Here is a 27,513-nt window from a genome sequence, read left to right on the forward strand (position 1 = left end):
GCTAACTACCTCAAGGTATGCAAAATACAAGTAGAAATGTGGGTTTAAGGGGAGTGACATTTAAGTTTGGCTTGCTGAATTTGTGGTACCTGGCTTCTCCCAGGTGGCGCTAGTGGTAAAGAACCCGCCCGCCAATGCCGGAGATGTAAAAGATGCAGGTTCAATCCCTCGGTGGGGAAGATCCCCTGGAGGAGGGCATGGCAACCCACTCCAGTATTCTTGCCATGGGCAGAGGAGCTTGGTGGGCTACAGTCCACAGGGTCACACAGAGTCAGACATGACTGAAGCAACTTAGCTTCCATGCACAGAATGTCCAGTTAGAGATGTAAACTCAGTTTTATCAATGCAATTCTATTGATGTAATTCAAAGAAGAGTTTAGGGCTGGAGGCATAGATTGGAAATATTCAGTGTATAAACACATCTACCTATGTTGATGAAATCTTCCAAGGAGCCTCAGTAAAATGAGAAGAGGAAGGAGATACAACTTTGGAGGACTGAGATTTAAAAGACTGGCAAAAGTGAAAGTGTCCACAGAATATAGGAATGCTAATTAAAAATGATGTCATAGAAACTGCAAGAAAAATGTTTCAAGAATGGAAGAGTGAAAATGATATCAGAACCTACAGGAAAAAATCATAAGAAGGTTACCAGTATCCTAAGCAGAGGGAGGTGTCATAGATGAAAGGGGTGATGAACAAAATTCACATTTTCATAAGCTTAACCATGAAGTAAAGGAACAAAATAGGATAATGGCCTCATCCAGATGAAGAGTAGAAGACAAATATACTGAGGAGCCATGACATGACTTAGTTTCTCCTTGACTTCCAGAATTCTTATTGCTACCAAATAAATACACACGTTCACTAATTGCTTGCAAAGTTGTATTTATTTTTTAGATCCAGTCAATCAAAGAACAAAAAACCTCATAATGACAACTCACTTTTTGAGCAATATGTAAATGTTTAGTTATTTTCACAATTTAGTCATTATTTTTGTTCACTTATAAAATAAATACCTGGTCTGTTACAGCAGGAAAGGCAATGCCATTTATTATTAACTGACTGTTGAAGTCATAGACTGTTGGCATATGTCTAAACAGGAACATGTAATGATATGCCTGTACCTATATGGTATTGTACCACCATCAGGACAGTCAAGATCAATTTCCCTATACTCATAGTTTTCTTCTTGGCAGCAAAGGCATGAATTTTTCAACTGAAAGATATCATAATCATACCTAAAAGAAAAAAAAAGGTTCAGTAATAAATATTTTCAGAATGCTTTCTGAAATAAATTGACATCAATGCTCAGACTCCAATTGTCTAAATGATTTAGCAAGTCTTCTAGCCAATTTATTCTTTGCCTTTATTGTATATTTCTGCTATGGATTCATAGTAATTTGTATATAAGACCAAAAAAGTGAAGATAGCAACCTCACAGTTAGAGCAATATGGTACAAAAATATAAACAGAACATTTTAAAAATATACAACTTAATACCAAATTATTATTCTCCATAATTAATCTACATGTGAAAGTATACAAAAGGGAAAACATGTAATATATGCTATGTTTAAAATGCAAGTGGCATTTTTAAAAACACTTTTAAGCAAGAGTATTTGCTTGACTTATGTCTGTAATCACTTTATGAAAATAAATACATTTACCATAAACATATTATGTCTGACTTATATAGAAAACAACTTCAAAATGCTTAATTACTATTTAAAATGTTTATTTTATTTTGTAGATATTAATATTTTATTTGAATCAGGTCCTGATAATTAGATCTCATGTAAATATTTGTTCATGTAATGTTTTCAAAGCTTAATTTTCTCCACAATGCTACGAACTTCACATACAGTATACAAAGAGAAACTTACTTGATGGTTTTCTTGCATTCCCCTGCGCATCTTGCCATCTCAACTTTTTTCTTGCAACCATTATAGTTAACAGTCACATTCACGGATGAAGATCTGCAATAAGGTTTACCTAAAACAAAATGGAAAACAGAGTCAGAAATGAGGTTTAACATTAACAATTGCTAAGTCTCAATTTTCCTAATCATAAAGTAGAGAATAATAACAAATACTTCACAATGGTATGGAGGGACTATCTCAGCACCCAGCACAAGGTACCAGGGTAATACTCAATAAATGTTATTATTATTCTATTATTACTATCACAGGAGAAGGGGAAGGAAAAGAAGGAAAAGAAAGGGAAGAAGGTAAGAGGAAGGAGGAAAGAGGGGAGGAGGAAAAAGGGGGGATGGTTGTTTTGCACATCTGTTTTCTCATTGCTGATCATCCTTATGATCTAATACAACAATTTACAATATAATTTGCCAATGTTAGGAGAGCAAACAAAACTTTTTCCATGAAAATTAAATTTTCACCCTTGTAAACATCACTGGTTTTTACTTGGAAGAGTGTTGCAACCAACATAAGTAAGAAAATATAATGCATTATATTAATCATCAGTATGCATATGAGTTAGATTACTGGTTGTGTTAAAAACACAGGAGACTTTGTGTTAATGATCTGTCATTTTGTTTCAAAGAAACACTAAATCTTTGTTAACAATTTACATTTCTCTCATATGTGGAATTTAATTTTACTTACATGTATAGCAACATTTTGTTGAATCATAGACTCTGTCTTCCTATAGGAGTCAGAGAAAAAGAAAATGACTGAAAAAATCTTGTATTTTTCTATAAATAATATAGCATTTGTTAACTTATTGAAATGGCATTACAAAGGAAGGAATGGAACAGATAAACATAAAGATCTCAGATCCAATCAACACAGAGAGGAAAGCATAGTAATAAAAGTGAGACTATTAACACCAAACTTTTCAACAGTGGGTAGAAATGGAAAAACAACACTTAAACTAAATTCCTCTTTAAAATAAAATGCCCAAGAATAAAAGAATACTCCTCCCTTAATTGAAAAATATACTTTAATAATGACATTATGACTCAACACTTAAGTTTCTCACAAGCAAGATTTGTACCTTACATTATTATAATCTCAAACTTATAACTCTCTGAAGTAAAAACTCAGTAAATGTTGAAATCCAAAGTTGGCAGTCTAAAATAAAACTTTATGTTATCAATTATATCTTCAGGAAAAAAATTAGTGAAATGTAAAACTTCCTTAATAATTTAAGCTTACACATTCATTAAAGCAAAACCCTCATCTTATTTTCAGGGGATAAAAACTGACACAAAGAGCAATCTGAACTGTACATACTTAGGTGATTCTATTTTAAAATGTGTTCTTTTATAGAAAATTATTAACCTGAAGCCATGACCTTGAAAAATACTAGCTTTTTGTTGTTGTTGTTTAAAATATAGCAACAGTCTTTCTACAGTAACTTACTTCTAGAATAGCACTAGATTAAGCTTTATAGAGCCTGCAAATACATATTTGATATGAAAAGTATAATTGGCAACTAAAGGTAGATGACATAACTGGAATGAAATCTGTAAGAGATTTATGTCTATTGCTAGGCAAAAACTTTACGAATAAGACTAGATATATTTATATTTATCATAAGAAGTGAATCTTGTTGATTATTACTTAAGAAGATGACTTACTTCTGCACACCAGGTCTGCTTCGGGCAGTCTTGAACCACGGCAACGAAACCAGTGTTGTGGCAGGAGTAAGAGATACACGGGTTGTTAGGGTCAGCAAATGAAGCACCAACCTGGAAGGTGGGGAGGAGGAGGGAACTAATGATTATTGATCTTCATTTCTGTTTCAGGTTGACAATAAATCCTGTACATCTTTTCAAATTTGTAATGTCTAGTGAATTTCCAGAGACACTTTGAGCCATTAGATTAATATTTAAGAAAAAGTAGGTTAAAGACTTCCATGAATAATCAAAGATCTTCACTGAGGGCACAGAATGTGTCAAGATTTTCAATCCTCAAATTAAGATTCATCTACAGTAGTTCTATGATATTTTTTCAAGGATTTAAAAAAATCTCACAATATATCTTCTACCTTTGCTTATGTTTTTATGCTTTTAAAGCTCTCTAGATTGCTACTCAGATTGCTTTATAATTGCTTTATGTACAAAATTCAAACATCAGTTTGGGAAATTCCCTCAAATCACAAAGTGAACTTTCAGGTAAGCTCAAATTTTATTATTTCAACTGTTTTGCATATAAATGATTAGAGGTATAATTTTGCTTTGTTCTTTAAATATCATCATATTTTATATTCCAAAACTGTCATAGATTTTCATCAGATCACCTTTAAAACTAAAATTTAAGAAACCCAAGTAGAAATGTGAGTATAAGAAATGAGTTACCAAAGTAAAGTAAAAGTCATTCAGTCCTGTCCAGTTCTTTGAGACCCCATGGACTATACAGTCCTAGGAATTCTCTAGGCCAGAATACTAGAGTGGGTACCCTTTCCTTTCTTCAGGGGATCTTCCCAACCCAGGGATCAAACCCAGGTCTCCTGCATTGCAGGTGGATTCTTTACCAGCTGAGCCACAAGGGAAGCCCAATAACACTGGAGTGGGTAGCCTATCCCTTCTCCAGTGGATCTTCCCAACCCAGGAATTTAACCAGGGTCTCCTAAAGTGCAGGCAGATTCTTTACCAATTGAGTTATCAAGGAAGCCCCAAAGTAAATTATTAAATTAAATTAACTTTAACCAAATTAAATTATTATTAACTTATAGGCTCTGTTTTATGTATTTCCTAACATACCACATATTTTAGTCTAGATTTAGCTCTTGTAATATTTAGTGCCACCAGTTCACATGTATTATTATCAATTTGAGAATCATCTGTTTTTTATGGCTTTCTGATACTTTTTCTAAAAAAATTAAATTACTTTCCAATATGTCAAATCAGTTGTCAGATCAGCCCTGAATATACTGTGTTGTAATATCCTCAGAATGGAGTTCTGATTTTTTCCTATTTGATCTCTGACAATTCAGCCATTAGATCTTTCTGATTATAATTACAGTTTAACTCTGTTCATTGATTTGAATGTTATATGTCTTCTCCACCTGGGGAAACCCATGGGAAATTCTGTTCAACAGCTCCATTGTTAGATTAATGACCAAGACTATTGTTCCCCTTTGAAGCAAGTTGTGGTAGATGTTACATTTGACCTTTCTTTTGAAATGAATATGGGTAAAAACTGAATGGATTCCACCCCACCATTACATATGATTTTTTTTGTATTAGCTGAGAGACTCTGCATTTATTCTTAATTATGATAATAAAAGTATATTAAAGTAGAAATAACTTTACCTCATAGTCATTATTGTTAAATAAACATGTTCTTGGTTCTGAAAAACAAATACATATTTTACCCTAAGACAAACATTATAATTTTTTATTTATAAAACAGAAATTGTATATGAGATCATATTTACCAGTCAACAAGGCAACATTATAAAGTTTCTTCCCATAACACCATCATCTCCTTTTAATCTACTGATTATATTCATAACTGTTAATTCTAGGTTTCTCCTACTCAAAAGATAGTAAATTTTAAGAGGCAAATATTGATTGCTATTTGTCATACCTATCAACTATTTGACTCAGATTAGTGGCTCAATAAATATCTCTTGAATATATGAATAAGTAAAGAAATATTCAATTCAAATCAAATAATGCATTATATTGCTAAGAAAGTAGATCTTAAAAGTTCTCATTCCAAGGAAAAATATTGTAACTATAGGTGGTGTTAACTAGACTTACTGTGGTGATCACTTTGCAATATATGTATATATATATATGTGTGTGTGTGTGTGTGTGTGTGTGTGTATATATATATGGAATCATTATATTGTATGCCTGAAACTAATACTGTTTTATGTCAATTATGTCTCAATAAAATAAAGTAGAAAAGAAAACAAGGTATTATGAATACATACCACAGTATGCAATTTCACAGCAGGTATCATTATCTTTGAACTTTACAAGTCTCTCTTCAGGTTTGCATGTGGGTGGAGAAGGACACTCCTTGAGTTTACAGTCTACAGTCTCTGCATCAGTACAGGTGCATTTGTGGCAATTGGCAGTCCATATGTCTCCAGGCTACAAATACAATCCAAATTTAGACTTCTATTCAAACATACAAATGACAGCAAATTTGTATTAAAGTAGAGACAAATTGTGTACTTACTGACTTCTTTTCTCCCAGTGGACCATAACAAGCTGTTAGCATGAAATGACAAATGCTAATTAAATTTGGCAAAATATAACTGTCTGCTATTTGTAGATAACCACCAGGTTGACCAAACCTGAATTGGCACTAGGATTTCAGAGATACATTGTGAAGGGTTGTAAGGTGCCTTAAGGTAAATAAATCACCTACTTTGAGCAAACTTTCCCTAGCAAGCATATATATATTTCCTAATTTTACACTCCTCAGAAAGGATAAATCTTGATCTCTCCTGTCAGTGGTCAATAAATCTATGGCTACTGTTCACCTTTTGTTTCACTTTCTGACTTCTGCCTTCACAATCCTACAATTCACTAAGACCTCATAATTATCAGTCTAAAGGCCTCCTTATCAGTTCTTCAAGTTCCCTACAATAGCTAACATTTTAAAATTCTTACCTTGAAAATATTACTCCTTCAGACTGAACACTCAGAAATTCCTCTCAAATAGCAGATCTTTCTCATCCCTCTCATTTTGTCTCTATTCTTTCCTCTGATACTTTTCTCGATCTTTACAGCATCCACTAAATGTCAAGTTCAGTTCAGTTCTGTTGCTCAGTCATATCCGCCTGTTTGTGGCCCCATGGATTGCAGCACACCAGGCTTCCCTGTCCATCACCAACTCATGGAAATTACTCAATCTCATGTCCACTGAGCATGCCATCTCATGCTCTGTAGTCACCTTCTCCTCTGGCCTTCAATCTTTCCCAGCATCAACGTCTTTTCAAATGAGTCAGCTCTTCGCATTAGGTGGCCCAAATATTGGAGTTTCAGCTTCAATATCAGTCTTTCCAATGAATATTCAGGACTGATTTCCTTAAGGATGGACTGGTTGGACCTCCTTGTAGTCCAAAGGACTCTCAAGAGTCTTCTCCACCACCACAGTTCAAAAACATCAATTCTTTGGTACTCAGCTTCCTTTATAGTCCAACTCTCACATCCATACATGACTTACTGGAAAAACCATAGCCTTGACTAGATGAACCTTACTTGAAAAAGTAACATCTCTGCTTTTTAACATGCTGTCTAGGTTGGTCATAACTTTTCTTTCAAAGGAGTAAGCATCTTTTTATTTCATGGCTGCAGTCACCATCTGCAGTGATTTTGGAGCCCCAAAAAATAAAGTCTGCCACTGTTTCCACTGTTTCCCCATCTATTTCCCATGAAGTGATGGGATTGGATGCCATGATCTTTGTTTGCTGAATGTTGAGCTTTAAGCCAACTTTTTCAAGCTCCTCTTTCACTTTCATCAAGAGTTTCTTTAGTTCTTCATCACTTTCTGCCATAGGTGGTGTCATCTGCACATCTGAGGTTATTGATATTTCTCCCAGCAATCTTGATTCCACCTTGTGCTACATCCAGCACAGCATTTCTCATGATGTACTCTGCATAGTAGTTAAATAAGCAGGGTGACAATATACAGCCTTGATGTACTCCTTTCCCGATTTGGAACCAGTCTGTTGTTTCATATCTAGTTCTAACTGTTGCTTCTTGACCTGCATACAGATTTCTCAAGAGGCAGGTCAGGTGATCTGGTATTCCTGCCTCTTGAAGAATTTCCACAGTTTATTGTGATCCACACAGTCAAAGGCTTTGGCATAGTCAATAAAGCAGAAGTAGATGTTTTTCTGGAACTCTTGCTTTTTCGATGATCCAACAGATGTTGGCAATTTGATCTCTGGTTCCTCTGCCTTTTCAAAGCCAGCTTGAACATCAGGAAGTTCATAGTTCACATATTGTTGAAGCCTTCCTTGGAGAATTTTGAGCATTATTTCACTAGCATGTGAGATGAGTGCAATTGTGTGGTAGTTTGAGCATTCTTTGGCATTGCCTTTCTTTGGGATGGGAATGAAAACTGACCTTTTCCAGTCCTGTGGCCACTGCTGAGTTTTCCAGATTTGCAGGCATATTGAGTGCAGCACTTCCACAACATCATCTTTCAGGATTTGAAATAGCTCAACTGGAATTCCTTCACCTCCACTAGCTTTGTTCATAGTGATGCTTCCTAAGGCCCACTTGACTTTGCATTCCAGGATGTAGGTGAGTGATCACATCATCGTGATTATCTGGGTGATGAAGATCTTTTTCTACAGTTCTTCTGTGTATTCTTGCCACCTCTTAATGTCTTCTGCTTCTCTTAGGTCCGTACCATTTCTGTCCTTTATTGAGCACATCTTTACATAAAATGTTCCCTTGGTATCTCTAGTTTTCTTGAAGAGATATCTAGTTTTTCCCATTCTATTGTTTCCCTCTATTTCTTTGCATTGATCACTGAGGAAGGCTTTCTTATCTCTCCTTGCTATTTTTTGGAACTCTGCATTCAGATGCTTATATCTTTCCTTTTCTCCTTTGCTTTTGGCTTCTCTTCTTTTCACAGCTATTTGTAAGGCCTCCTCAGACAGCCATTTTGCTTTTTTGCATTTCTTTTTCTTGGGGAATGGTCTTGATCCCTGTCTCCTGTACAATGTCATGAACCTCTGTCCATAGTTCATCAGGCACTCTATCTATCAGATCTAGGCTCTTAAGTCTATTTCTCACTTCTACTGTATAATCATAAGGGATTTGATTTAGGTCATACCTGAATGGTCTAGTTGTTTTCCCTACTTTCTTCATTTTAAGTCTGAATTCGGCAATAAGGAGTTCATGATCTGAGCCACAGTCAGCTCCTGGTCTTGTTTTTGCTGACTGTATAGAGCTCTACATCTTTGGCTGCAAAGAATATTATCAGTCTGATTTCAGTGTTGACCATCTGATGATGTCCATGTATAGAGTCTTCTCTTTTGTTGTTGGAAAAGGGTATTTGCTATGACCAGTGCATTCTCCTGACAAAACTCTATTAGCTGTTGGCCTGCTTCATTCTGTACTCCAAAACCAAATTTGCCTTTTATTCCAGGTGTTTCTTGACTTCCTACTTTTGCATTCCAGTCCCCTATAATCAAAAGGAAATCTTTTTTTGGGTGTTAATTCTAGAAGGTCTTGTAGGTTTTCATAGAACCGTTCAGCCTCAGCCTCTTCAGCGTTACTGGTTGGGGCATAGACTTGGATTACCATGATATTGAATGGGTTGCCTTGGAAACAAACAGAGATCACTCTGTCATTTTTGAGACTACATCCAAGTATTGTATTTCGGATTCTTTTGTTGACTATGATGGCTACTCCATTTCTTCTAAGGGATTCTTGCCCACAGTAGTAGATATAATGGTCATCTGAGTTAAATTCACCCATTTCAGTCCATTTTAGTTCTCTGATTCCTAAAATTTTGACATTCACTCTTGCTATCTCTTTTCTGATCACTTCCAATTTGCCTTGATTCATGAACCTAACAAATCAGGTTCCTATACAATATTGCTCTTTACAGCATCGGACCTTACTTCCATCATGAGTCACATCCACAACTGGATGTTGTTTTTGCCTTGGCTCCGTCTCTTCATTCTTTCTGGAGTTATTTCTCCACTGATCTCCAGTAGCATAAGGGGCACCTACCGACCTGGGGAGTTCATCTTTCAGTGTCCTATCTTTTTGTCTTTTCATATTTTTCATGGGGTTTTCAAGGCAGGAATACTGAAGTGTTTTCTGTTCCTTTCTCCAATGGGCCACATTTTGTCAGAACTCACCACCATAACCTATCTGTCTTGGGTGGTCCTACAAGGCAGAAGCTCATAGTTTCTTTGATTTATACAAGGCTGTGGTCCATGTTTCCACTGTTTCCCCATCTATTTCCCATGAAGTGATGGGACCAGATGCCACGATCTTCGTTTTCTGAATGTTGAGCTTTAAGCCAACTTTTTCACTCTCCTCTTTGACCTTCATCAAGAGGCTTTTTAGTTCCTCTTCACTTTCTGCCATAAGGGTGGTGTCATCTGCATATCTGAGGTTATTGATATTTCTACCCGGCAATCTTGATTCCAGCTTGTGCTTCTTCCAGCCCAGTGTTTCTCATGATGTACTCTGCATAGAAGTTAAATAAGCAGGGTGACAATATACAGCCTTGACATACTCCTTTTTCTGTTTGGAACCAGTCTGTTGTTCCATGTCCAGTTCTAACTGTTGCTTCCTGACCTGCATATAGGTTTCTCAAGAGGCAGGTCAGGTGGTCTGGTACTCCCATCTCTTTCAGAATTTTCTACAGTTTATTCTGATCCACACAGTCAAAGGCTTTGGCATAGTCAATAAAGCAGAAATAGATGTTTTTCTGGAACTCTCTTGCTTTTTCAATGATCCAGCAAATGTTGGCAATTTGATCTCTGGTTCCTCTGCCTTTTCTAAAACCAGCTTGAACAACTGGAAGTTCACGTTCACATATTGCTGAAGCCTGGCTTGGAGAATTTTGAGCCTTACTTTACTAGCGTGTGAGATAAGTGCAATTGTGCAGTAGTTTGAGCATTCTTTGGCATTGTCTTTCTTTGGGATTGAAGTGAAAACTGACCTTTTCCAGTCCTGTGGCCACGGCTGAGTTTTCCAAATTTGCTGGCATATTGAGTGCAGCACTTTCACAGCATCATCTTTCAGGATTTGAAATAGCTCAACTGGAATTCCATTACCTCCACTAGTTTTGTTTGTAGTGATGCTTTCTAAGATCCACTTGACTTCACATTCCAGGATGTCTGGCTCTAGGTCAGTGATCACACCATCGTGATTATCTGGGTCATGAAGATCTTTTTCTACAGTTCTTCTGTGTATTCTGTGTATTCCATCTCTTCTTAATATCTTCTGCTTCTGTTAGGTCCATACCATTTCTGTCCTTTATCGAGCCCATCTTTGCATGAAATGTTCCCTTGGTATCTCTAATTTTCTTGAAGAGATCTCTAGTTTTTCCCAATTCTGTTGTTTTCCTCTATTTCTTTGCATTGATCACTGAGGAAGGCTTTCTTATCTCTTCTTGCTATTCTTTGGAACTCTGCATTCAGATGCTTATATCTTTCCTTTTCTCCTTTGCTTTTGGCTTCTCTTCTTTTCACAGCTATTTGTAAGTCCTCCCAGGACAGCCATTTTGATTTTTTGCATTTCTTTTCCATGGGGATGGTCTTGATCCTTGTCTCCTGTACAATGTCATGAACCTCAGTCCATAGTTCATCAGGCACTCTATCTATCAGATCTAGGCCCTTAAGTCTATTTCTCACTTCCACTGTATAATCATAAGGGATTTGATTTAGGTCATACCTGAATGATCTAGTGGTTTTCCCTACTTTCTTCAATTTAAGTCTGAATTTGGCAATAAGGAGTTCATGATCTGAGCCACAGTCAGCTCCTGGTCTTGTTTTTGTTGATTGTATAGAGCTTCTTCATCTTTGGCTACAAAGAATATAATCAATCTGATTTTTGTGTTCTCCATCTGATGATGTCCATGTTTATTTTTTGGGGCTCCAAAATCACTGCAGATGGTAACTGCAGCCATGAAATTAAAAGACGCTTACTCCTTGGAAGAAAAGCTATGACCAACCTAAATAGCATATTGAAAAGCAGAGATATTACTTTGCCAACAAAGGTCTGTCTAGTCAAGGCTATGGTTTTTCCAGTGGTCATGTATGGATGTGAGAGTTGGACTGTGAAGGAAGCTTTGCGCCGAAGAATTGATGCTTTTGAACTGTGGTGTTGAAGAAGACTCTTGAGAGTCCCTTGGACTGCAAGGAGATCCAACCAGTCCATTCTGAAGGAGATCAGCCCTGGGATTTCTTTGGAAGGAATGATGCTAAAGCTGAAACTCCAGTAGTTTGGCCACCTCATGAGAAGAGTTGACTCATTAGAAAAGACTGTGATACTGGGAGGGATTGGGGGCAAGAGGAGAAGGAGACAACAGAGGATGAGATGGCTGGATGGCATCACTGACTCAATGGATGTGAGTCTGAGTGAACTCCGGGAGTTGGTGATGGACAGGGAGGCCTGGCATGCTGCGATTCATGGGGTCGCAAAGAGTCAGATAGGACTGAGCGACTGAACTGAACTGTGGTCCATGTGATTAGATTCGTTAGTTTTCTGTGATTGTGGTTTTCATCTGTCTGCCCTCAGATGGAGAAGGATAAGAGGCTTATGGAAGTTTCCTAATAGTATAGACTGACTGAGGGGGATACTGGATCTTGTTTTGATGGGTGGGGCCATGCTCAGTAAATCTTTAATCCAATTTTGCTGATGGGTGGAGTTGTGTTTCCTCCCTACTATTTACCTGGGGCCAAACTATGGTGGGCTTCCCTTGTAGCTCAGTTGGTAAAGAATCTGCCTGCAGTGCAGGAGACCTGGGATCCCTGGGTTGGGAAGATCCCCTGGAGAAGGAAATGGCAACCCACTCCAGTACCCTTGCCTGGAATATCTCATGGACAAAGGAGCCTGTTGGGTTTCAACCCATGGGGTCATAAAGAGTTGGGCAAGACTGAGCAATTAACACTTAAACTATGGTGGAGGTAATGAAGATAATGGTGACTTCCCTCAAAAGATCCCATGCATGTACTCCTACAGACTGTGCCCCCAATCCTGCAGCAGGCCACCACTGACCCACACCTTTGCTGGAGACTCCCAGACACCCACAGCCAAGTCTCCTGTGGTGTCACTGTTTCTTCCTTCTTGGTCCTAGTGCCCAGGGTTCTGTTGTGCCAAGTGTCAAGTGAATACTCTCAAATTTCTGAACAGACATCTCTTATGGCCTATAGACCCAGATCTCCCTCAGCCTAATAAACAACACCCCAGCAGATTTTAAAGAACCTCAAACTCAATGTGCACAAAATAGATTAAATCATATTTTCCTCAAAACCAGCTTTTCTTCTAAATTGACCACCTCTTATTAAAGTGAAAGTGTTAGTCGCTCAGTCTTGTTCGACTCTTTGAAACCCCAAGGCCTGTAGCCAACCAGGCTCCTCTGTCCATGGCAAGAACACTGAAGTGGGTTGCCATTCCCTTCTCCAGGGGATCTTCCCACCCCAGGGATTGAACCCAGGTCTCCTACATTGTAGGCAGATTCTTAACAATCTGAGCCACCATAGAAGCCCATCTCCTATTGAGGCCTAAACTATTCTTTTAATTACTTAAGCCTAAAACTTAGAAGTCATCTTAATTGTTTCCCTTCTCATCATTTGGCATTGAACCTACTGCAAAATCTTGTATCTTTATCCTCACTTGAATCCCTTCCTTTCCTCATTTTACTTATTATAATACTATTTTAGGACCTTAGTATTTTAGGTCTGGCATAATTGGCTTTTTTATGGGTTGCTCTGACTCAGACCTCTTCCTGATCCAGTCAATTCTCTATGTCACAGGTAGGATAGTTTTCCTAAAGCCTACTTTTCATCTCATCATTGCCTTGATCAGATACTTCTTATAGTCCTGCAAACTAAATATTTTATTTTAGCATTCTGGCTTCTAAGGTTGTCTCCGGTCTATCATCTCAACCTTGTCTCTCTTCTTTGATGTATATACCCTAAACTAGCTTACTTACTGTTCTCAAATTCCAGTTCTCTAATGAAATACTTGAGAATCCTTCCAAAGTATACAATATATGTAAGATGTGTAACACATAGGATGTGTTGGCTATATAATACATAGGTCACATATTTCACTGTGAAATTTATTTTCAGCCTTATATGAAAATTGTTTCTTTTTTTTAATTTTATTTTATTTAACTTTACAATATTGTATTGGTTTTGCCATATATCAAAATGAATCTGCCACAGGTATACATGTGTTCCCCAAGAATATCATTTTCTAATATTAGCATACAGTGGGAGAAAAGGATATTTTCAAAGAAACAATTTTCAATAACCCTGTATATGAAAATTGTTTCTTTGAAAATATCCTTTCTCCCACTGTATGCTAATATTAGAAAATGATATTTTTTGTAATTTCACCACTTAATAGAAAGCACACCACATTGGCTTGATAATTTTAGAGAAACTCAAAGTCTGCTAAAATTATTAAATTCTGATTACTCCTAATTTTTGTTGCTAAAATTTGGTCCTCAAAAATAGCTGGAATTATCTAGTTTAAAAAATAAAAGGCAATATTTCAATCAGGATATCATATAGTTACATGAAACACTTTATTGTGTAAGTAAATTCTATTTTGACTAAGAGACAAAATACATTTGTTTGGTTTGGCTTTATTAGTTTGTGTGTGACGAAATAGACATTCATTCACTATTTGGTGAATAAAAGCTAAATTCATCCACTTCAAGTTTTCCTATTCTATAACATTTCCTTAGCTAGTGACTTTTATTGGTATGACCTCTGAAGCCTGATTTACAAGATGAATCATTAATGTAGAATGATTTTATTTTCAAGTGTAGGTATTCTTACCTGGAGGTGGTGGAAGAGATGTTGTACATCCTGTGTAAAAACAGATACCTCATATTAGTCTCTCAAGTTTTTGTAATAGGTTTGGAGTAAATATAGTTTATTACTGAAAATACATGGCCACATTGCTAGTCTTATAAGCAGACATATTCCCATCAATCTTCCCTTTCCACTCCATATGGCATTTGATATTTTACCATTAGAGAGTGTTTCCTTTAGATCTCAAATGTCAATGGGAAGGAAATATGAGAATCAAAAGGAGGAATGACAATCAAAGTAAATTTCTCTTCAAAATTTCTTGATAAATAGGATAATAAAATAATCAAATAAAGAAAAGGATAACTCAGTATAAAAAACATATAACTTTCTATATATATAAATAAAGCAAACATATTATGTGTTACCTGGTATTAATACCCTAAGAATTTGTATGTTCTTTTGGTCCTATAGTATTTTAATCTTGTTCTATCTCCAATCCTGCCAAATGCTTTAAACTTCTTAGTTTTTTTGAGGCTTCCCATGTCAGAAAGTTTGGTCAACCCAACAACCCACTCATAAATTTCATGTTCTGTTTTCAAACTGCTAAAAATCAGATTAATATTTTTATTCTATCTACCAGGAAGGTTGAACTATGAGCAACATAATATTTGAGAGAAATTTTTAAGTTTCTCCCGGTTCAAGTAAAAGGACCCCAACAACTAATAGGTACAGAAAAACAGAAAATAAATTAATTAAAGATGTGTAAGTTTGGGGCATAAAATGCTTCTCTTTACTAAGGGAGACTAGGTTAATTCCCAATTATAAATATTTAGTAGACTAACAGAAAACAGCAATAGGAGAGAGAAATGATCTTTAAGTATAAATATAGCAGAAAAATTTCCCTACCCAGAATTCCAAGTTCACTGGAGAAATTTTAATAGAAACAACAAAAAAATACAGTCTTATAATCTTCACATTTCTATCAGAGTAATTTTTCAAAGACTTATCTGATCATATCATCCTCTTAACAAAATCCTTAAGGTCATCCCATTTATTATGAGGATAAAGTCTCATTTAAGTTTGAAAATAAAGTCCTTCATAAGCATTGCTTTGCTCACCCTTCTAATCTCATTTCTTCCCTGAAACTCATACAGACAATACCAATACCTGGTTAATTCCTGAAGTCCCTCATGCTGTCTCATGTCTCTGTCTTTTCAAGTGCCATATGGCAAGAATTCCCTCCTCACCCTAGCCAATATTAAATGCAGTCATCTCTTCTCTGATGTCTTCACTCAGCCATACCAACTAGCAGACAGAAATTAACAGTCTCAATATATTCCCAGGACCACAATTGTTGTGCATTGTTTGAGTAGCATTAAATACCCTGAAACTGTAGTATCTGTGCCCATGATAATCTCCCCCACCAACACATACAAAGCAATAAAATGGCAAGGGCTGCTAGAGTCTAGCAAATATAAGCTTAAAGGAAATGTTAGTTGAATAAGTGACAAGGAAATTAGTACTTTTCCAACACTGACCTGTCTTAGTTTCAGTTTCTTGTTCTCCTGTTGCTACAACAGTGGTTTCTGAGGAGAAACAAAAGGATAGTGTTGCCATTTTATTTATTAGAGAGCATGTACACATAGCTTCTGCGCATATGCCTGCACAAATGATCAGACACATTCATGCTTAAGGAAAGCTTCATGTGGAAGAGACAATTCATGCCAGTGCCTTTGGGTTATTTCATTTTACCTGGGTAGGGTATTCTGGAGCTTGTTGTGATTCTATTTGATTTTGAAGTGGAGCCTGAAGAAGGAAATATTAAAAATTTCAGAAATTTTCAATTCCTGAGCATATCATAATCTCATTATCAGAGATTTCAAGGTCATAACTTCCAGTAAGGAGTTCTGGTAAAAGCCTAACCCAAAAACTCCCAGAGGGGGGGGGGAAAATCCATAGGTAAAATTCAAGTCATATTTCATGAGGAAATGTAGAATAATCTTCTGGTCTTTCTTTCCTGTTTCTTTCCCACCACTCTTCTCTCCCAAATTCAACTCCCTAAATAAAATCACAGGCACATTGATCATTGAAGAGTTTGTATTTCTAGTATTTGTCTGTTTGCATTCCAGAACCAGAACCTGTCTTTACTAAGAGAGGAGAAAAAGTGGTGAGTAAAGGGAACTATAAAAGCTAGAGTTTAATTTCAGATAAGCTGTCCTGTCTTCTGAGATGCCACCAAGCAAAGTTCATATATTTTTATTTGACTTACCAGTGGTAGAAATCCCGGGACCAGTAGTTGTTTCAGATGCTTCCTTGGAGGTACCTAAAATGAGTAGGAAAAGAGCACTGGACTTTTTCTGGTTGCAGAAGAGTATATCTGAAGACATCTTCACATAGAACAAGAGTCTCAAAGCACCTGGAGTGTACTGGTACACCTACAAATGCCAATTCATTCTCCTGCTATTGAAACATAGTAGGCCCTAACACAGCAACTCCTTGCTCACAGAAGAATTGAGTATTTCATGTCTCAGATGGTAAAGTATCTGCTGCAAAATCGGAGACTCAGTTTTGATCCCTGGGTTTGGGATCCCCTGGAGAAGGGGATTGCAATCCATTCCAGTATTCTTGCCTAGAGAATCCCATGGACAGAGGAGTCTGGCGGGCTACAGTCCATGGGATCGCAAAGAGTCAGACACGACTGAGTGACTGACACTTCCCTTCACTGTGACCCTGGTAACTATCACTTAAGAGTCCCCTTCTGTTAGTGACAAAAACTATTTTCACACTGAACTATTTTACTTCATATATCCTGTTTTCCTGGCTGTCTAGTATTAATTTTAAGGGGAGTGTTTTATGAACTCTTTATATATTCTGAATATTAACCTCTTGTCAGTCATATAATTTGCAAATATTATCTGCTATTCAAGTTTTTTTTGTTTTATTGATGGTTTATTTTGATATGCAAAAGCTTTCAAGTATAATTAAATCCCATTCGTGTTTGTTTTGTTTGTTTGTTTGTTTGTTTGCTTTTGCTTTAGGAGACAGATCCAAAAAACATTGCTATGGTTTATGTCAGAGTGTTTTACCTATGTTCTCTTCTAAGAGTTTTATGGTTTCAGGTCTTACATTTAGGTCTTTAATCTCTTGTGTGCATGCTAAGTCACTTCAGTCATATCCGACTCTTTGTGACCCTATGAACTGGGGCCTGCCAGGCTCCTCTGTTCATGGGATTCTCCAGGCAAAAATACTGGAATGGGTTGCCATGCCCTACTCCATGGGATCTTCCTGATCCAGGGATTGAACCCACATCTCTTACGTCTCCTGCATTGGCAAGCAGTTTCTTTATCACTAAAGAAGCCAAAGCTACCATATGGCCAGAACTGGGAAGCCAGAACTACCATATGCCCCTACAATTCCACTCCTGGATGTATATTCAAACAAAAATAAAAACTCTAGTTCAAAAAGATACACGCACTCCAGTGTACATAGTAGTACTATTTACAATAGCCAAGATAGGGAAACAAACTAAGTGCCCATCAACAGATAAATGGATAAAGAAGATGTAGAAAAAATACATATGTACATATATATATGTATATATACACAATTTTATATACACACATATATAGTAGAATATTATAAAGAAGATGTAGAATACATTTATACTGGAATATTACTCTGCCAAAAAAGAATTAAATTCAGCCATTTGCAACAATGTGGATGAATGTAAAGAGTACTATGCTTAGTGAAATACATCACGCAAAGACCAACACTATATGCGGCCTCACTTATATGTGGAATCTAACAAATAAACAAAATGCATATAGCAAAATAGAAATAGACTCACAGATATACAGAACAAATTAGTGGATACTAGAGGGGAAAGGGAAGAAGAAAAAGACAAGATAGGGATAGGGGATTAACAAATACAAACTACTATATATAATATAGATAAGCAATAAGTAAATATTATATAGATACATTAAGGGAATACAGTCATTATTTTCCAATAATTTTAAAGAGAGTATAAACTATGAAAATACTGACACACTATGCGGTACATCTTAAACTAATACAATATTGTAAAAAAGAAAAAGCAATGACAAATAGCACCCACATCTTCCTCTCACTGTGGGAAGGTAGGAGACTAACTTCATCTTTGAGCACCAATTAGCAAACAAAGATTGCCTAATCACATGGACCAACCTCTCCCCTACTGTCTCCAGTATTTTTCCACTAGTTCACCCCAGAATTTAAAAACTCTCCTGCTCTTTATTTCAGCAAAGTTAAATTCAAAATCTCAACCCTACTGCAATGCTCTTGACTTCTGTTTCATGATCTTAAAGTCTTCTTTGCTGTTTAACTCCATCTGATACCATTTTTCTTTTACACTTCAAGTTTAATATTGATAGACATAAATATTCCTTTTCTGAAACACTTGAGTGTTAAAGGGGAGAAGAATGTTGAACATGTGAACTTCATTAGAGTTAGTAATTTCCATTACCTGGGCTGGAACTTTCTGAGACACCAGTAACTCTGCCTGATACCACAGCAGTACCTGCAAAGACAAATGAGGGACACTTCATATCAGACATAGCTTCTATTGCTAGCCTCAAAGATCAATAACAGGAAGAGAAAGGAAATCAGATGAAAATCTAGGCTAATGTTGTAGTTAGCCCATAGAGAAATATATGAAGTAAAAAATAAACAAAAAACAATGACAGGAAAAAAAAACCCTCTGAGTAGAAGAAGCCACGTGGATTTTATAACTTGTTGAAAAATGCTGGTTGGATTTCAGCCTCTTTCTCCTCCCTTTAGTAGCAGTGCCCTTGTGTACTTTTACAAAATTATCTGGCAGCTCTGCATGGAGCCCAGAAACTCAAAACAAGAAAACAATAGATGGCTGGAAGAGGACATGCTCTAAAAAGATTCTGCCCATTTCCTGGCCCTTTATCATTACCTTAAACATTCCCCTGTGTTGAAGCAAAGGCATAGGAATCATTAACTGAGAATACAACAGATAGGAACCACTGACACTTACTTGTTTGCCTTCCAACTCCAGTGCTAGTCCCTAAGAAAGGCAAAGAAGACTGAAGTTAGAACTTGCTGTGCTGATGCTACAACAGACACTAAATTCCAGAGAAGGGCTGTTTTTTCCTAGGCTTATCTACCTTGGAGCCACTGATTAAATATTTACTTGCCTGTGTTGGAACTTTCAGGAATAACTGTTGTGCCAGAGGCTCCCCTAGTGGTACCTACAATAAGAGAGAAGCATGAGCCTCACGAAGCCTTTCTCACCCTAAGAAGAGTACTGTATTGACAAGTGTGCTGGTTCTCTGAAGCAATAGAAAACAGTTTAACCATTTTTCTTGCACAAGATGTTAAGTTCGGCATATTTTTCAAAACACTTTCTCGTGACTATTCAAATAAAATATAGGAGGAAAAGTCACACTTGCACCATTGATCTTATTTCTCTAAATATAGAATCATCTAGATTCTGATATTCAATGAGAGAATGTCTGTCCTATAGTCACATGATTTATTTCTAGTGACTTAAATTCCCAGTTTTCCAGCACTGAAACAAAAACAAACAAACAAAAAAACAGAAAAAAAAATTGTCTAAACTTGTGATCAAGGGTTAGGCATCTCAATCAAAGCCTTAATCAACAAATTTACTTGCATCTGGTATAGCGATCTTCCCTCACTTCTTGACTACTAGTGACCCCTACTGATTCTGGGCTATTGCCTGACAAAACAAAGGGAGAAAATTTTCAAATAAAGAATGTATCTTTTTTTTTTTTTTTTGTACTGAAATTGAATCAATAATTTATTTTTTTTCTGTAAGTTTCTTTTTTTTAATTTATTTTATTTTATTTTTTAACTTTACAATATTGTATTGGTTTTGCCATATATCAAAATGAATCTGCCACAAAAAAAAAAAAGAATGTATCTAAGGAACTACATCTATAGTATGTTCTCTATGAAAACCCAAGGAGATAATAGAGGTTGTCCTTATGATCTGTTACTAAATTAAAAGAAACCAGTTTTAAGCCATGTTAATTTTCATTCACAACCCATATGCAGTAAACTCAAGTGAAAAAATTATTGAGAATCCAAAACATGGCAAAACTCACCTGATAAAATTCTTGTTTCAGTGGTTCTAACATGTTCTTTAAAAGTTGTTGCTTCTAGAAGAGCAAAGGAGGAAAAATTGAGAAGCTGGAGTTTGAAAATGTGAAAATGATATAGCAGTGTATAATCTTCTCCCTGCTGCTGCTGCTGCTAAGTTACTTCAATCGTGTCTGACTCTGTGCATCCCCATAGACGGCAGCCAACCAGGCTCCCCTGTCCCTGGAATTCTCCAGGCAAGAACACTGGAGTGGGTTGCTATTTCCTTCTCCAATGCATGAAAGTGAAAGTGAAGTCGCTCAGTCGTGTCCGACTCTTAGCGACCCCATGGACTGCGGCCTACCAGGCTCCTCCATCCATGGGATTTTCCAAGCAAGAGAACTGGAGTGGGGTGCCATTGCCTTCTCCAATGATCTTCTCCCTACAGCCACTTAAAGGAGCATTCCTTTCACTTTTGACTTACCTGCATTGAAACCTCCAGGTGAGGATGTAGTTCCAGAGCCTGTCCCAGTGATACCTGGTAAAGGAGAGAGAAGAAAAGAAAGGGAAAAAAATGGACAGAGATAACTTTCTTATTGGATGGAGATCATGGTTCAGGTTAAACAATGTGTTTTTGTAAAAGACTGCATTCCTTCTCTAGGATTCCTTGTTCCAAAAGGTGAAATAAATATTGTTTGATGTTTCATTTCCTGTGGTAAACTCCAGTTTTCTGGGATCCTTCTTTTCTGGAATTAGTATCATGGAGATGGATGTCTTCCCCATCTTCACTTTTTTTAACTTACCCATCCTCACATATTTTGCTTCTATTAATAGTAGATTGGCTCCCTGAAATTATGTGAGGGACTCCTGAAGGTTAAAATGAGAAGGAGAAAGAATCTTGAAATTTTAATTATTTTGAGGCAGTTCTTTCAATTTCAAAGATTTATAATTGTAAGGCTAGGCTCTCAGGAAAAGGAAAAACACACACACACACACACACACACACTAAAAACACCTACGTTTCCCACAAATTCTGGTTGACCCTGTTTGATCTGACATTCTGAATCCCTAAATCAGAAGCAATACAGTCTCCAGCACTCCCAGACTCTGCTTTATGGATTTGACTTAACACTGCTGAACCGCAACTCTTCCCTTTTTCAGGCTTCTTTGCCCACCTATATAACCCAAGGAATCGTGTTTCAATTTATTTTTCATCTCTTTTCACTATGTATGTTCACCATAAGGAAATCCACCAGCATCCACAATTTAAAACATCATTTGTAAGTAAATCACTAACAAATCTCTCTCTCCAATGAAACCTATCTTCTGTATTCTGGCTGCACTTATTACTCCTGCTGAGCATACTAACTGGATACCTTAGAGCACCTTAAACTAAAACTGTCAAAAATCTGACCTCACTATATCTCCTGTCAGTTATAATTCTTTTTCTTCTTCCAGTATATACCAAAATTTAGTGGATGGCACTCAAACTATGAATTAGAATTCATCCACAGTCCTTGCTATCCTTTATCCCTCCCATCACCACACTGAAATTGATTCTAACGAGCCAACATATTTCTCATTCTTTTTGATCATCCTTCTGCCTTCTATTTTTTCACATCACTGCCTTATTTCAGTCTCTAATCATGCCTAACTTCTAACAGTCTCAAACTGGATGACATCTCCACACTTACTCTCCTACTCTCCTTCATATCAATTCTCTAGTTAATTCTCTAGTTAATCTTCCAAAAAGGCAAATCTGTGCATGGTAATCAACATATCAAATAACTTTTAATTATACCTTCAGTTCAGTTCAGTTCAGTCGCTCAGTCGTGTCCGACTCTTTGCGACCCCATGAATTGCAGCATGCCAGGCCTCCCTGTCCATCACCAACTCCCGGAGTTCACCCAAACCCACATCCATCAAGTCGGTGATGCCATATGGCCATCTCATCCTCTGTCGTCCCCTTCTCCTCCTGCCCCCAATCCCTCCCAGCATCAGAGTCTTTTCCAATGAGTAAACTCTTCACATGAGGTAGCCAAAGTATTGGAGTTTCAGCTTTAGCATCAGTCCTTCCAATGAACACCCACGGCTGATCTCCTTCGGAATGGACTGGTTGGATCTCCTTGCAGTCCAAGGGACTCTCAAGAGTCTTCTCCAACACCACAGTTCAAAACCATCAATTCTTTGGTGCTCAGCCTTCTTCACAGTCCAACTCTCACATCCATACATGACTACTGGAAAAACCATAGCCTTGACTAGACGGACATTTGTTGGCAAAGTAATGTCTCTGCTTTTCAACATGCTACCTAGGTTGGTCATAACTTTTCTTCCAAGGAGTAAGCCTCTTTTAATTTCATGGCCACAATCACCATCTGCAGTGATTTTGGAGCCCCAAAATATAAAGTCTGACACTGTTTCCACTGATTCCCCATCTATTTCCCATGAAGTGATGGGCCCGGATGCCATGATCTTCGTTTTCTGAATGTTGAGCTTTAAGCCAACTTTTTCACTGTCCTCTTTCACTTTCATCAAGAGGCTTTTTAGTTCCTCTTCACTTTCTGCCATAAGGGTGGTGTCATCTGCATATCTGAGGTTATTGGTATTTCTACCCGGCAATCTTGATTCCAGCTTGTGCTTCTTCCAGCCCAGTGTTTCTCATGATGTACTCTGCATAGAAGTTAAATAAGCAGGGTGACAATATACAGCCTTGACATACTCCTTTTCCTATTTGGAACCAGTCTGTTGTTCCATGTCCAGTTCTAACTGTTGCTTCCTGACCTGCATATAGGTTTCTCAAGAGGCAGGTCAGGTGGTCTGGTATTCCCATCTCTTTCAGAATTTTCCACAGTTTATTGTGATCCACACAGTCAAAGGCTTTGGCATAGTCAATAAAGCAGAAATAGATGTTTTTCTGGAACTCTCTTGCTTTTTCCATGATCCAGCAATGTTGGCAATTTGATCTCTGGTTCCTCTGCCTTTTCTAAAACCAGCTTGAACATTGCCCATGAAATCATGTTTTAAATTTTTGTGTCATAGCTAACATCTATATTACAATATTATTATGGTAAAATATAAAATTGATGCATCATTTCCTTTTTTCCTTATTTCAGGAAATTTCTGTTATGATTTTGAGATACAGAAGTTCCAAAGAACCTTCCAGCACCTGCTCTTGCAGTTCTCTCTCATCACCTGGGTTGCATTTCATAAGTATGCTGGACTGTAATAATTTTCTGAACTGTTTTATACTACTATGCTTCTTAATAGAATAGAGGAAATATTTCTTCCCTGATCATTTCCATTTTTTAAACAAAAAATCTCAATGTGAGGCCCCAAGAATGCCTTAAGTTATTTCAGTCACCTTAATTTACCTGGGTTGGAAACTTCTTGGTGGCAGTGACTTCATCTTATGTGATGGTAGTGACAGTGAAGATGAGTATGAGAGTATCTACTAAGTACTAAGTCGCTTCAGTCGTGTCCAACTCTGTGTGACCCCATAGATGGCAGCCCACCAGGCTCCGCCGTCCCTGGGATTCTCCAGGCAAGAACACTGGAGTGGGTTGCCATTTCCTTCTCCAATGCATGAAAGTGGAAAGTGAAAGTGAAGTCGGTCAGTCATGTCCGACTCTTCTCGACCCCATGGACTGCAGCCTACCAGGCTCCTCTGTCCATGGGATTTTCCAGGCAAGGGTACTGGAGTGGGGTGCCATTGCCTTCTCCATGAGAGTATCTACTTGTCTTCAAAAAAAGACTCTTGTTTTCATGATGATATTTACTGCCAGAAAACTATGTTCTAATAAATATGAGTCTGATGAAATCTTTAGTCCAGGAAATTCTAGTACACTAAGATGACCAGTTTTAATTGGCTCTGCTGTTGCTAAGTCGCTTCAGTCGTGTCCGACTCTGTGTGACCCCACAGACGGCAGCCCACCAGGCTCCGCCATCCCTGGGATTCTCCAGGCAAGAATACTGGAGTGGGTTGCCATTTCCTTCTCCAAGGAAAGTCTTTAAACGCAAAATTTTGTCATCTCCTCTCTATAGAAAATCCTACAAATAACCAACTAAATCTCAACAGTTATGCAATAGCATGACTGACCTGTTTGTATTCCACTCCCAGTGGCATCACTACTGTGTCTTGAAGTGGTAGTTTCTAGGAGTAAAAAAGGAAAATTAAACATGATTTTAAGCAATTTTAAAATCTGGAAAAATGTGTTGTAATAATAGAAGAAATGGCCCCAAAGAAGATGGCTTTTGCCTGAGATACATATAGAGAGCTTTCTTTGGTAACTGACTAACTCGTGTTGAAATCTTCAGAAACAAATATGGTTAAAAAAGATATACCAGTGATATATGAATTGGAAGTGAAAATGAAGTTGAGAGAGAATGATAGATTATGAAATTGAGAGAGAGAGATAGTAACAATATTTTTTGTGTCCTTAGAGTAGCATAAATGGATAATTCGCATGATTCTTAAAAGCAGTAAACGGGCTTCTTTGGCCAAAGAGAAGCAAATACCATGTTTTCCCAGTATCTCTTTCATTTCCCAAGCCAATAAATGCAAAAGTCTCAGAAAAGAGACCTTTATCTATGGTTTAAGGCTTTGGGTAAAAGCGATTTTCCTCTGCACATTTATTTCATTTCCTGTGATTTGGTTTCCTGTTGCTTCAGTGTGTACTCCTCAGTGTGTGTTCAGGGGTATAAATATTTAAAATTTGATTTGTTGGGACTTTGGTCATGAGGGTAAACCCACAAGAATGGGTTTTACATGCAAGAGAAGTCCAAGATGAATTAATTAAACATATAATACTAAACAGGAGTGGAATTTTCTGATGCCCTGGAAACTCCAGTTAATCCTGAAGTAGCACCTGCAATGGCAAGATGGATAAAGGATTGAGAACAACACATCATTCTTAGCTTCAGAGAATCACATCTGAAAAGCTGACATGTGGAGAAATTCAGTCTTAAGAGCCAAATCTGAATCATCGGATATACTGTCTCTTCAAATGGAATATGAGACTCTCTCAGCCAGTTTTCTTACTCATCAATCATCTAACGCAAACTTAAATAGAAAACTGTTGAACCCAAAGGCAGAAAGAGCCAACCGCTCACCAGTTGCTGTTCTGACTTCAGTGGTAGTTCTGACTTCTGTAGGAGTTGTAGCCTCTGAGAAGAAATAGGAAAAATAATGGTATGGGATACAGGAATTCAGGGAAATGTATAAGAGCATTACTATCTGTAATATCTCTATAGGAGACATCACGTCTCTAAAGTTAATGTAAGCAAGTTTCTTCAACTTTTCCATGACTCACTTGTGTTCGAACTTCCAGGTGCAATGGTTGTACCAGTAGTCACCCCCATGGTAACTGAAATCACAAGAGGAGAGAATCAATTTGTGATTCGCTTTTACTAGGGGTTCAAACTAGGATTTGCTTTAGAACAAATAATATAAGGAACTTTATTGCTTTAAAGTGATACATCATGTGTGGTCTCTATTATGCCACTTTATTACACATATACCCAAAAAGGCAATTCACATGGGGTAAAATGAAAGGCAGTTAATATCCTAATAAGTGAAGTGAGTGAAAGTTGCTCAGTCATATCCGATTCTTTGTGACCCCATGAACTATACAGTCCACGAAATTCTCTAGGCCAGAATACTGGAAGTAATCTTTATCTTCTCCAGGGAATCTTTCCAGCCCAGGGATCAAACCCAGGTCTCTCACATTACAGGCAGATTCTTTACCAGCAGAGCCATAAGGGAAGCCCAATATCCTAATAATTTGTACCCCAAATGAGATTCAGATAGAACAAAACTCCCCTTAAATTTATAATAGCCAACATGATTTAGATTAAGAAAAAGAGAAAAATAATTGTTTAATTGTTGTTGCTGCTGCTGCTAAGTTGTTCAGTCGTGCGACCCCATAGACAGCAGCCCACCAGGCTCTGCCCGTCCCTGGGATTCTCCAGGCAAGAACACTGGAGTGGGTTGCCATTTCCTTCTCCAATGCATGAAAGTGAAAAGTGAAAGTGAAGTCGCTCAGTTGTGTCCGACTCTTAGCGACCCATGGACTGCAGCCCACCAGGCTCCTCCACCCATGGTATCTTCCAGGCAAGAGTACTGGAGTGGGGTGCCATTGCCTTATGTGGTTTAGTTGCTCACCTATTTTAATTCCACCCTGGCTGGTTTCACCACTTCCCAAAGAAGTTGTAGCCCCTAAGTGAAAGAAAGAAAGGAGAAGAATGCTAAATTTTGAAGATGCATATAACTCAGAAAAGCTGAGTTGAGTATGGTAGGGAAGGTTTGGAGGAGTTGAAGGAAGAAGCCAAACCATCACTGAAGTTCCTTATACTCCCCATTAGGTTAGTACTTTACCTGTGTTAGAGCTTCTGGGCGCAACTGTTGTGCCAGAGATTGCACCAGTGTTACCTGAAGCAGGAGAGAGAAACAGAGAATTGCAATAGTGATGCATTTACCAACCTGAGAATGGCCCATAAGACTGTCTGGGACTTGAAGATATAAGATTCTTCTTAGAGTTATCCTGTTAAAACAAGGTGCATTCTCCATTTTTAAATTCAGGGCCGCAATAAAGACATTGGCTTATGTCCCAAATGATTTGCTTCTTAGAGTTAAATATCAGAGGTTTCTGGGCCTCTCCCATATTTACCTGTTTTACTTCCAGGGCTTGACCTCTCAGATGTGCCAGTGGTGGCTCCTGATAACAAGAAATAGAAACAATATTTGAGTAAATCCATTTAATTGTATTCAAGTTCATAACATCTGAAATTCAAAATTTAATAGGCATAAACTTCCAGAGTTGCTCCCACCAGCTCTACTTCCTTAGTTGTAACTATATGGGAATATTAATATGTTGCCTCCATCTTACACCAGGGTAATAGCTTGCATGTCCAAAAAGAGAATCCTTTCTGGGCTCCCCTCTTAAGAACAGTATAAGGTTT

The 27,513-nt window shown here is 37.4% G+C and overlaps 1 protein-coding gene across 1 annotated transcript in view; it reads right to left on the minus strand.

Moving 5' to 3' along the window:
* Positions 1 to 868: 868 nt before the first annotated feature.
* The window catches only part of LOC132342142 (mucin-19-like), a 37,666-nt gene continuing 11,021 nt past the window's right edge, over positions 869 to 27,513 (minus strand). Inside the window, 22 exon segments of the mRNA XM_059886925.1 lie at positions 869 to 1,238; positions 1,884 to 1,992; positions 2,622 to 2,661; positions 3,599 to 3,709; positions 5,276 to 5,313; positions 5,905 to 6,067; positions 6,156 to 6,187; positions 14,473 to 14,502; positions 15,987 to 16,034; positions 16,201 to 16,254; positions 16,718 to 16,771; positions 18,953 to 19,006; positions 19,490 to 19,519; positions 19,650 to 19,703; positions 20,583 to 20,636; positions 21,041 to 21,094; positions 24,653 to 24,706; positions 25,666 to 25,719; positions 25,866 to 25,919; positions 26,717 to 26,770; positions 26,930 to 26,983; positions 27,222 to 27,269. Of these exon segments, the coding sequence (XP_059742908.1) occupies positions 1,055 to 1,238; positions 1,884 to 1,992; positions 2,622 to 2,661; positions 3,599 to 3,709; positions 5,276 to 5,313; positions 5,905 to 6,067; positions 6,156 to 6,187; positions 14,473 to 14,502; positions 15,987 to 16,034; positions 16,201 to 16,254; positions 16,718 to 16,771; positions 18,953 to 19,006; positions 19,490 to 19,519; positions 19,650 to 19,703; positions 20,583 to 20,636; positions 21,041 to 21,094; positions 24,653 to 24,706; positions 25,666 to 25,719; positions 25,866 to 25,919; positions 26,717 to 26,770; positions 26,930 to 26,983; positions 27,222 to 27,269 (1,427 nt within the window). The 3' untranslated portion in view covers positions 869 to 1,054.

The sequence above is a fragment of the Bos taurus genome, chromosome 5 (assembly GCF_002263795.3).
Source record: "Bos taurus isolate L1 Dominette 01449 registration number 42190680 breed Hereford chromosome 5, ARS-UCD2.0, whole genome shotgun sequence".
NCBI lineage: Eukaryota > Metazoa > Chordata > Mammalia > Artiodactyla > Bovidae > Bos > Bos taurus.